This window comes from Henckelia pumila, chromosome 2 (assembly GCF_033568475.1).
Source record: "Henckelia pumila isolate YLH828 chromosome 2, ASM3356847v2, whole genome shotgun sequence".
NCBI lineage: Eukaryota > Viridiplantae > Streptophyta > Magnoliopsida > Lamiales > Gesneriaceae > Henckelia > Henckelia pumila.
In genome coordinates, this window is record NC_133121.1 from 153,954,377 (window position 1) to 153,966,123 (window position 11,747).

An 11,747-nucleotide genomic window follows, 5' to 3' on the forward strand; every position below is an offset into this window, starting at 1 on the left:
TCAGCTTGGTTTTTGAACTTCAAGCCATTTGAAATGAAGCTCCAGTAAGAAAAACGAATAATACTTGTTCCGATTTGATTCGATTGCACCCTGGTATTTCTAGAGAATTTTTCTGCCAGAACCAAGAACTTTGTTTATAAGACACAGCTGATACTCAAAAGAAGATAATAAACAAACACGACTGGAAAATATGGAGGCAAAACAAGAAACAAGACAATACCCGCGAGAGTTCCGCGTCAACATCGGCTTAATTTAAATTCGACAGTGTAACGGTTTCCAGAGTAACAAAACATATAATCACTTTCAAGTCAACAAAATAAAATATCTACACAAAGAAGACTGTGAAATGATAGAATCTGCATTACTTCTAGCAGCTAAAAAGAGAGAGCTCAGAAGAATGAATAAGAATGAACCTCTCTAGCAAGGACATTCAACCAATGTTTCCATTTAATGCCTTAACTCATCACCGACGACCTCAGTGTTGCAAACAGGACAAGTCTGGAATGAGGAAGCATAATCAGCTTTGAGAAACTTTCAAGTAATAAGTTCGAGAGAAGAGACCAAATCCAACAGAAAAAATTACCAACCAATCCACAGTTTCTAGCAAAACCAACTTGGCATATAACAAAAGCGTTTGGAATGATTGAGCAGAGTTGTTTTTTCTAAAAGCACTTGTGCGGAATTACCTTGTTGATGCTAAGCCATTTGGAGCCACAATCAGCATGGTATGCATGTTTGCATGGTAAATTTATTTGGCGGTCTCCTCGTTTATATCGCATTTGGCAGATAACACACCTGTTTTTGAAACATAATATACCATTACAGTTTACAAAAGAAAATTCTTCGTTTGTATGGCATTTGGCAAATGACTAACTAATATGTTTCTGAAACATAATAGACTACTACAGTTTTCAAACAAATAATTCTACGACTAAAAAGCACTTAGGATTACCATTTTATATCGATCAAGTCCACCACGAGGCAGAGGAAATGAAGAATCCAGCTCGTCTCTTTCATAAAATACCAGTTTCTCTTATTCTACTACTTGCCAACTATTGATCACTGTACTTGTTTTGTTCAATTTTTGTTCGTCGTTTCACTTGATACATGGTAATACATATTCATAATATCGATAGCATCATGGTAAGAAGAATATTTTAACGTGCTGATGTTAGCCTTCGGATAAAACAACTTCCTCACATGCCAGAAGCAATCAATTTGAGAAACAGGGATATCATACATGAACAAGAGAATTTAACTCATCACAGCAAGAAATAGAAGAAAAACAACTCAGACGACATGATTAAAACAAGAAACTATAACTATTACATAAGAATCGCATGCACAGATAATCACCTGTCACCAGATTTTCTTCTTGAGAAAATTCCCCCCGATTTGTGTTTTGAAGTTGGAAGGAGATCGATGACCTCTTGTGAGAGTCCTCGACTTTGAGTACCAACTGCATCTCCTAAGTCAAGCAATTCCTACATGGATAAAACATGAATCAGCAGAATATAATCCATGTATATGATTGTCTCTCTGATTATCGAACATTGGCCTAGGAATGTAAACAAAAGGTTTGCCATCCATAACTTGTAAGGCTGTGGTCTAAAGTCCCTTGAGAGCATGATACATAGTGCATTCAGTAGACATATGAAAATGCCAAAATAATAACAGTAATGGAATCTGCTTTTCTGTGATTTTATGGGCAAACGGTAATCCTTCCATTCAACTTCATAGCGTCAAATCTAAAGCTGAGATCAGTTGCTTTACAATCACATATATATATTGATATCGTGTTACAGCCTTAAATAGCCAGATTAAAGGAAAAGATAATAGTAGGGGGAGCAGCCCTCACATTAGAGTTAAATATTCTCTCATTAAATATCAAGATGGAGATCGAAGGAATTAATAAAGAAAAACTGTAGAGGAATGGTTAAAAAGGAAGGAGGTTCCCCTCACCTCGTAAGTCATGTTATCAGGGTCAATATCATCTTGCCACATAACCTGAAACAATACAAAAAAAAAATGCAGTTTAAAAACTAACGCAGAAAGTGATAGGACCATCATGTATAACAACATGTGGCAAACTGATCTTTAGTTTTAGGCACTAAGCCATCAGTCTATGATCATACAAGGTCAGTATTCAGAAAAATTGTTTTCAAACCTTTCTGAACATACTGCAGTAAATAATGGAAGTCATGAATGCAGATGCAAGAAGATGGAAATTGTTTTTGTTTCTACTTAGAACGCCTCTTTTTAGGGGAAGAATATACTGAGAACTGTTCCTTGACTAGCTTCAAATTCATCTGATCGAGTAGTAACCATTAAAAACATTTCATCAGATCATCCCTCACAGTTTCGAAATAAGAAACAACATGGCTTCACAGAAAATTAAAAGGTTCAAGATGAAAAATTTGGCTTCACAGTAAATTAAAAAAGTTCAAGGTTAAGAATTTAAAGGAAGATGCATTGAATTACAATCAACAACTTAAACGAAAATGCCTATATTTGTACGTATATTCTAATTGAATTACAAAGTTAAAAAAACAGCATATGAGCACATTTAATTGTTACGATTAAACCACAATGCCAACTTTTTTTTTTTTTTTTTTCAAAATATCTTGATTCAGCTGTTTATGATACAAGCTATGATAGAAAATATCATACTTATGCATATGATTATTGTAAAACAAAGGCAGGATACAATACATTAGATAGGAGAAAGAAAATGCATGTACGTGATTAATTATATTTCACAGAATTGAAGTGTAACATATTATTAGCTTATAATTTGTATTATTTTGAGTTACAATTGTGTGAAAAACGATCCTGTATTAAATAATAATTTCTGCGTACGTTAGAAACGATACTCTCATCAACTTACCATGAACTTTAATTCCAATATTTTTTCCTAATATGAATTTCACTTTTGTAAACTAATATCACATTTTACATTTTCAATTAAACTAAATTTCACCGATATTCTGCACCCCTAGGCTCCAAGGTCCTGGCTCCACCCAAGTTTATTTTGCTGTTAGCTTTCTAATATATTTCTATGTGTCCATCTTTATGAAACTTCCATAATCTTAGTCCTTGCTGAAATCCAAAACTTAAACTCAAGGTTGTCTAGTGTCCCAACCAAGGGAAAAGAAACTAGGTTTCTTCAGCATTTCTACAAATCACAAATCTACAGAACAAATAAGACATTCAACTTACGTAATGGGTTACAGTTACTCGAGCCTACAGAACAAACTAGTATTTGTCATTACTGAGATTTGAAAATACAAACTGTGTTCAACCAGAATCATTAAAATTCTGTCCCCCCAAAAAACATAGTGATTATCAAAATGCTTACCTGAGTATCAGCATCGTCTTGAGTATTTGTTGAGCCTGGTGATTTGGAAACAATGAAAGAGCGAGTTAAAAAACCAACTTGCATGGGAATTCAAAAGTGGGCAAAAGACAAATCAAGTCTTTTCAAATTAACTTGATCAATCAAAATCATCTGTGATCTGGAAACTCAAACTACACAGAAAATGAAACATAAACTTACTTTCCTCTGCAATAGGATGCACTACGGAAACCATCTCTTGTTGTGACGGTATACCTACAGCAATAGACTCTTCTGCATTCATCATTAAAGGGTATTCCCAAGCCCTCCGGCTAAAATCCATTCCTGAAATTTCTCCGTAGCCACCATAATAAGAGGTACTTTCTAAACCAGAAAGCCCAAATTCATACGAAGAATTCATGTGCATTGACCAATATGCAGATTCCTGAATAAAAGACAATAAATTTCTTCATCATCTAAAGTGATATTCAAACCAGTATAGCCAACATCTGATTTAGAAGCAACTGATACCTCGAGAATGCATAATAAAAAAGATATACAATGTGGTTAGGAGATTATATGACTATACGAGTGGTTCAAGACCCCTTGCGTAATGCCCAATTATCTTCAAAGTAATAACATTGGGACGAAGTAACTTATTGTCCAATTTGTGGTCTGGGTTCTAAAAAGGTAACACAAATGTTCTCTTGGTGAGTGTTTGAACATAGATTTGATTAGACACCAGCAGAAAAATTAGATTAGCACCCAATTTCAAAGTGTCCGCCAGCAGCCCAACTAGAGAAGAGCAGAAGGAAATTCTTAATACTGATAATCTAAGACGTTGGCTCCCCAAAAAGCCACCAGTCCCCTCTGCCTTTTGAAATTGGTATACAAGTAGAAGAAGCCCACTTATATCAAGGCATGGCATTTAAAATTTGTCTGCAGTAAAAGGGTACACTGATTCCGTACCAAGAAAAGTACAAAGCATGATAAATATAACATAACAAAAGGTACGCATGTAAACTCATCCATAAACAAGGAACAAGAAGAGGAAATTACCTGATCATTCGTCGGCCCCATGTGAATATAATGTAAAGGTGGCGCTTCGGCTTCACCCCCAAAAAATTCCATAAAACCCTCAGAGACAGGGTAAGGACAGCCGCCATCCGTGTAATGCACCTCCATTTCTCGATTTTCACTCATTTAATTTCCCCCAAAAAAAAAAAAAAGCACTCTCTGATTCAACTCGCTCAATCTCCCAAATGGGTCTGACTCAACACACGGTTTTCATCCCTAAAACAATCGCTGAATCAACGGAAATCTTCTAAAGAAGAAACCCATCATGCTCCCATGCAGTAAGCACCGCAGGCGCTCTTACTCACCCCTGATTTTGAGATGAAATGCAAGAAGAAAAGAGGTTCGCATTGAAATCTACTCAACTCAGAAGATTCAGTCACACGCAGCGGAGGTGCGAGTGCGTGTTCCCTGCAGCTTTTCTCAGCTTTGGCGGACTTGAGACACACGCCATCCCATTCTCATCCCACCATTTTCGTGTATTTATGGTTCTCTCTGACTCTGACCCTGTCTCTGTCTCTGTCTCTGTCTCTGTCTCTGTCCCTGTCTGTACTCGCAAACAAAACAGTGCTATGCTCTGCTATTGGAAAATGGAAACTTGCTTTTAATTCTCTCCTCCATTTTTTTTTATTTATATATGCAAATTTAACTTGTGCTTTCGAACTAAAAGTTATAGCCTCCAGAAAGAAACAATGCCATTCAAATATTTTAAACGTTCATTCACTAATATAAGCTTAATATTCCCCCCCGAATTCATTCCACCTTCAATAAGTACACCATCTTACAAGAATATGTGAGGTTAGTTTTTCTTAGATGTGCAAAGCAGAGCTATTCAAACTATTGTGAGGAAATAAACAAATTTTCTTCTATTTGTTTAATATATATTTATTATATCAATAAAATATCAAGTTCTCGAAGGATTGGATTCAGATTTTATAAATTCGAGTATGTATCAAATATTTTTCAAATCCACAAAAACTCACGAACTTGTTCATTTCGTTTACCCATAATTTTGAAAGGTAAAATTCTGATGGCTCTGTCCATCATTTCCCAAAAGAGTCGATGCAATTATAAAATCCAAATGTTTTGGAACAAATAATTTGATGCCTTCGTTTTTTTCTTTAGTCGTTTTCTAATTCTTTGAAAACGGTACCAAATGTAGATAGAAAAAACGTAAAGCCCTAATTTCTAAAAATGTAACATATATTTCACTCATTATTATAATTCATGACAAAATTTTGTGTTTCGTTATTGATACTTTTAGAAAAAAAAATTAATTTAGGTTGATAAAACATACTTTGCAATAAAATATGATGTTATGATATATGGATATCGAATACGATAATTTAATAGTTTGTCTTTGGATATTGATAACACCACACTGCATAAAAAATAGAAAATGAAAAAGGACAAAATTGAGAGGCAAATGGGAAATAGGCATGTGAATGTAAAGCCATATTCACAGCCGATGAGAACTGTGGGCAGAGCCGCATTCCCATAAAAAGGCACCATTATATATTAGATTAGATGAATGGACTCCAAATAATTTTATTTATTCATATTTATTCTTTTAATATATACTAGGGGTGTAATCGAGTCGAGTCGAGTAGCACACTACTCGAGCTCGAGCTCGAGCTCGACTCATATTTAACTATTCGAACTCGATCGAGTAGTAAATTTCGTGATCGAGCTCGTATATAATTCGAGTATTCGAACTCGAGCTCGAAAATTTTATATATATATATATATATATATATATATATATATGAATAAAAGATATATTAATAAATAAATAAATATTATATTATATTTATATATTATATTATATATATTTATGTGTGAGTAGCTCGGCTCGTTTGCACCTCTAATATTATATACTAGTCGCACCTACATGTGTCGCGTGTGGGATTAAAATATGAATGTTAATTATTTTATACATATATTAATTTTTTTTATTTCAAATCAATTTAAATTTGAAAATAAAATGAAGGCACAAAAATGGAGAAAATCATGGACAAATGAAATTTAAAATAGAGATGGAGATTTTGTTTTTGTTTTTTTTTGCTTTTTTAAGAGTATTTTAGATATCTCGTCTTTGACTTCACCAAATTAAGTGTATTGATTCTAGAATTTTAATGACTTTTAGGGAGTTGTAAAGTTTAGAGGTATTCAATCTAGACTTTTATATACTTCATAAAATTTTAGTGGTATTCAAGATGAGTTTTAAAAAGTCATTTGGTATTCAAACTTGACTTTTAAAAATTCTATAAAAGTCTAGAGTTATTCAAAATGCCAACAGACTTTTAAAGACTCTATGGAATTCTATTAAGTATAATAATTAAAATCTAAAGTACAACAATAAAAAGTCAATAATTATCTTTGGTTCAACCTAAAGATTTGGATTGACATTTTCAAACTCACACACTTTTTTTTTATTTCTATAAAATAGTCTATATATAATACTAGTCTCATACATACTTATTATATTAAAAATAATATATATACAATTTCAAAATATATATATATATGTATACATATATATATATATACAAACATATTTTTCTATTTCGAAAATAAAAAAATTTATCATTCATAATTTTTCGAATTTTAATTACAAAACCTCACGAGATTTAAAATAATATTTATTAAAATTTTAAAATAAATATTATAATACACGAAAAAAATTATAATATTTTATTGATCATAAATTGAAATTGCCAATATTTATTTTTTATGATTAATTCATTATTTATTATATAAAATTTGATGTTTTAATTATTTTCTATAATTTTGTTTAATCTGTAGTTTAATTTTTATTATAACTCAAAATTTTCGATAGTGATTTTTTCACTTTAATATATATATGTGTGTATAAATATATATATATATATATATATATATATATATATATATATTTATAATGATAATATGTATATGATTGATATATATTGACTTGATATATTAACTTAATTTTAAAATTTTCTTAACAAGAATGTGTATATATATATAGATATTATATAAATAAGAATACTATATAAAATTAAATATATTCAAATTTTATAGAGTTATATTAATTTCTTAATTAAAATAAATTTAATATTACTTATCGATTTTTGTAAACCAAATTGATAAGTAAAAATTATTTACATTGATAGATAAAAATATTTAAAGAAATATAATTATTTTAAAAAATATAAATAGAAGTTATTGACACTCGATTAATAATTCTAATAAATAAATCAAAATCAAAATCATGAATTACAAAATTCATAAAATTCTAGAAAAAGTTTATCAATGTAAATAAAAGTCATGAAAAACAAATCTGCAAGATTCTTTGACAATCTTTAAAAGTTTGTGAGATTCTATAAAAGTTTGTAAAAATCTATTTATTAACTCCACAAAAGTCTGTCATTTAAAAGAAGTCAATAAAGCTCTGCAACGAATATATATATATATAGTACTTTTCAGCTGTCCAACAATATTTTCCCACCTCGTCCCCGATCACTAAAATCCGGTACCGGATTTTAGTTGTTTTTTTTTTATTTTTCGCATAACTAAAACACGGTACCGAGTTCTAGTGGCCGGGGACGAATTGGGCATCATTGGTTAAGCAGCTGAAAATTTCTCATATATATATATATCACTACATGACTTCTTATTATCTTACTATATATATTATTTTACTATCTTATAATTAATGGTTTCACACTTTCACTTTCACCCATTATAAAAAAGAACAAATTTACTTTAAATACCTAAATCTAAACTCAAATTGACATTTAGTCTCTGTCAGGAAAAAAAATGTGTTGCGTTCTTTGAAGTTTGATCTACACAAAAATATTTTTGTAGTCTCTGGACTCACATGTTTTTTTACGGGTAAAAATCAATATAAAATATTGAAAATATGGTACTATATATATATATATATATATGATATTTAAGCCCTAACTGTTTAGATTTATTACAAAAGATAAAATTTTGGGTGCAAAATTTTATCAACTTTATTTATATTAACAATTGCAACACGTGTTTGGATACTCAATACTCATATATTAGTAACAGATCTAAAACAATTGATACTCCAATATCATGTATTTGTATCATATTTCTAATATTTTGTACATGTGTTCATTCAAAAAAAGACAAATATGTAATTAATATCAATACTCACATACATCTTTGGATACTCAAAAATCATATATTAGTACCAAATTTGAAATAATTTATGTTCAAATATCATATATCAGAACTGAATTTTCAATTTTTTGTAGCGAATTTCATCCGAGAAAAACATGTGGACCCGAGAGTGTAAAAATATTTTCTTATGGATTAAGGAGTTCAAACATTTTTTTTTCTTGATAGTGACTGAATAAAAATTTATGTTTAGGTATTTAAAGAAATTTACCTTTAGAAAAACTAATTTTGGTCATAAATATGTGTAAACATAAATACCTTTTATATTATGTAATTTATGTGGATCTTACTATTCCTAAAAACCAATATGACCACTTCTTAATATCCAACCACACGTTCAATGCCACAAATCCACTTTTCTATTTTTTTTTCATAATTCATGGCATTTGTTTCTTCAATATCTTGAAGTATTATATCTCACTAGCGAAAATGCACATGCTTTGCGTGTGTAAAAGACAAGTTTATTATATTATATTTTTTTAAAAAAGTAAAACATGGAGGAGTGGAAGAGATTTATTGGGTAGTTGATAGGAAAAGGTAATTATGAAATAAGTAATTTTGATGTTCTCAAGATAGTTATTATAGTGTGCTCATCTTTTATATAATAGTATAGCATAGTATAGATTTTCAAAATGAAATCTGTACTAGAAAAGTGCTTAACCGACTAATTTTTTTCTATGATGTTAAAATTTTAAAAATAGTATATAATTTTAACTAATAAATAAAAAGTTCACATGCACGCAATACATGTTCTCTGACAGCTAGTATATATTAATCCACACATTATTATTATTATTATTATTATTATTATTATTATTATTATCATTATCATCATCATTTTTTTTTGCAAGGAGCAAAAATTTCTATCCAATCTAATTATCATCCATATAAGTGATATTTTAACCTAAGATCATGTCACTTTTCAAACTCAGAGTTTATTAACACCGACATTGTGTAACATATAAAATTTGTAAAAAAAAAAAGAAAAAAAAAAGAAGAAAAAAGAGCCTCTTAGTACAATTACAATATACAACCAAACCAATGTCTTTCATAACTATTATCTTATGCTTTCAAAAAAAATCAAATAAGGTATAAAGTGTACATTGTTCCAATTACGCAACTTGACCAAATTTGAAATACATAAATTGTCTTGCTTGTGGCTTCATCACCAGCCCCAAAGAATATTTTGCTCTTCCTCGTCTAACTTTTCTTCTTCATTCTTATCTAGGAAGAAAAGATTAGGAGTGAATACTTAAAAAACACTCAATAATTAAGGATCGATCGGACTCGATAAATAACAAAATATACATATGTAACTTTTAAAAATGGCATGTTGTGATAGAAGGCAAACATAACGTGAACAAAATAAAATCGTATACTTTCAAAGAAACACATAACATAAACTTATTTTTTTTTCATAAAATTTGGAAAATGAAACAAACCATATAAACACTGAAATTTCTTCACGAAAGCTGATCTTTTTGTTCATTATATGTTAATCATTTAAGAGGTTTATAATCTCACCGCGTCGGGGCCATATAACAATTATAATCCACCATATCAAGGCCACATCATATTATATTTCAAAATTCTTATTCTCTCGGCTTTTGAATCATAATAGTTAGGGGTCATTAAATTTTCACATAAAACACCCTAACCGACTGAACCAAACCGAACAAACGTCGTTATGTCCAAAATTTTAAAAATTAAACTACGGTTTCAAAAATTTCTCAAAGCGCATGCATTGCATCACATACAATTGTGTGGTGATAATTTGCACGAGAAAACCGCCCGACTGCATCACATAATTTGATAAATGTATTAATAATAATGATACACAAGACAAAATTGTGATTTTATATTTAATCTAAAACTAAGTTATTTTTAAAAAATATATATAAGTTACTAATAAAAACTAACGTCCACCTTATTAAAAAAAAACTCTAAGTTACTTAAAAAAACTGAATTCCACCTTATTTCTAAATTTTTTGTTAGTTGTCATGGACTCATGGTCTCCATACGTAGTCATTTCCTCTAAACTCTCAAATCAGGGACGGAGCCCATGCTATATATAAAAAACATTTATTAGTTATATTGTATATTTAATTATTTAAGGTTAAATTGTAATATCAGCCCATCTTAATTTTTTTGTTTAGCCCAATACTTGGTCCAATCCATTTTCTGAAACATATTTGTGTAGACTTGGTCTAACTATTTTTTTTGAAATATATTTGTGGGATATGCGCTGTTTGATTTATAAAAAAATTTCAAAAAAAAAGCGAATTAAGCATATGAAACACATCTTCTTAATTTAATTTTTCCATTCAAGTTTATTCTCACTCGCTCCTAACTTTCAATTTTTATTTGGATTTTTGTGTTTCTTTAAATTAGATTTTGTTTTTTTTAACCGCTTAATTTAATTAATGTGTGAAATCGTGGGTTTCTAGAAAATAATTGTGAACAAACTTTCTGATATATATATTTTTGAAATTATTTATTTTATATAATTTTCTATGTCAGTTTTGCATTTTCTTCATTTGAAATAAATATTTTTGCATTTTAAAATTTCTTCATTCTTTTTTTTTGACAAGAAAATTTCTTCATTCTTTTATTATACCTGATTAGGTATTTTTTTGAGTCATTCACATGTGATTTTTTTTATATGCTCTAATCTATATTACTTGAAACATCATATTTTTTTTCTTTCGAGTTTATTGTAAGGATATTAATTGAAGAGAAAAATTTAGTACGTTATATATGTGAAACTTATTTCTTTTACAACCACCAAGAATTTTTCGGAGTCAGTGCACTTGAAACATCGAATATTCAACAGTTTATATTTTTACCATTAAATATTTTGCAATTATTTCTTGATTATACATTAGTTTTTTTTATTATATTATATTTTTTAAGTATTTAATTTATATTATTTTAGCTTTCAATCGGAAAAGCCAGCCCCTGGTAAAAAAATTTTCTGGCAACGTCCCTCTCTCAAATTCTCAAATATTCTCATCATTTGCAAAGCTTATTTATAGGACCTTAAACTTCGTTGAGGTAAAAATAAAATGTCATTTACTTCATCGTTACATACAAAAATAAAATGCGAGTATAAAATTAATTTCAGCCTTTAAATATTGTTAGAATA

The 11,747-nt window shown here is 29.6% G+C and overlaps 1 protein-coding gene across 1 annotated transcript; it reads right to left on the bottom strand.

The window, feature by feature from the left end:
* Nucleotides 1–241: 241 nt before the first annotated feature.
* Nucleotides 242–5,037, bottom strand: LOC140884813 (E3 ubiquitin-protein ligase BIG BROTHER-like). The gene is made up of 8 exons (XM_073291677.1): nucleotides 4,962–5,037; nucleotides 4,394–4,925; nucleotides 3,557–3,779; nucleotides 3,359–3,393; nucleotides 1,963–2,007; nucleotides 1,357–1,484; nucleotides 687–795; nucleotides 242–498 (listed from the first exon to the last, which is right to left on the bottom strand). The coding sequence occupies exons 2-8, from the start codon at nucleotides 4,535–4,537 to the stop codon at nucleotides 448–450; spliced, it is 735 nt and encodes a 244-aa protein (XP_073147778.1). The 5' UTR covers nucleotides 4,538–4,925; nucleotides 4,962–5,037; the 3' UTR covers nucleotides 242–447.
* Between the last annotated feature and the right edge of the window lie 6,710 nt (nucleotides 5,038–11,747).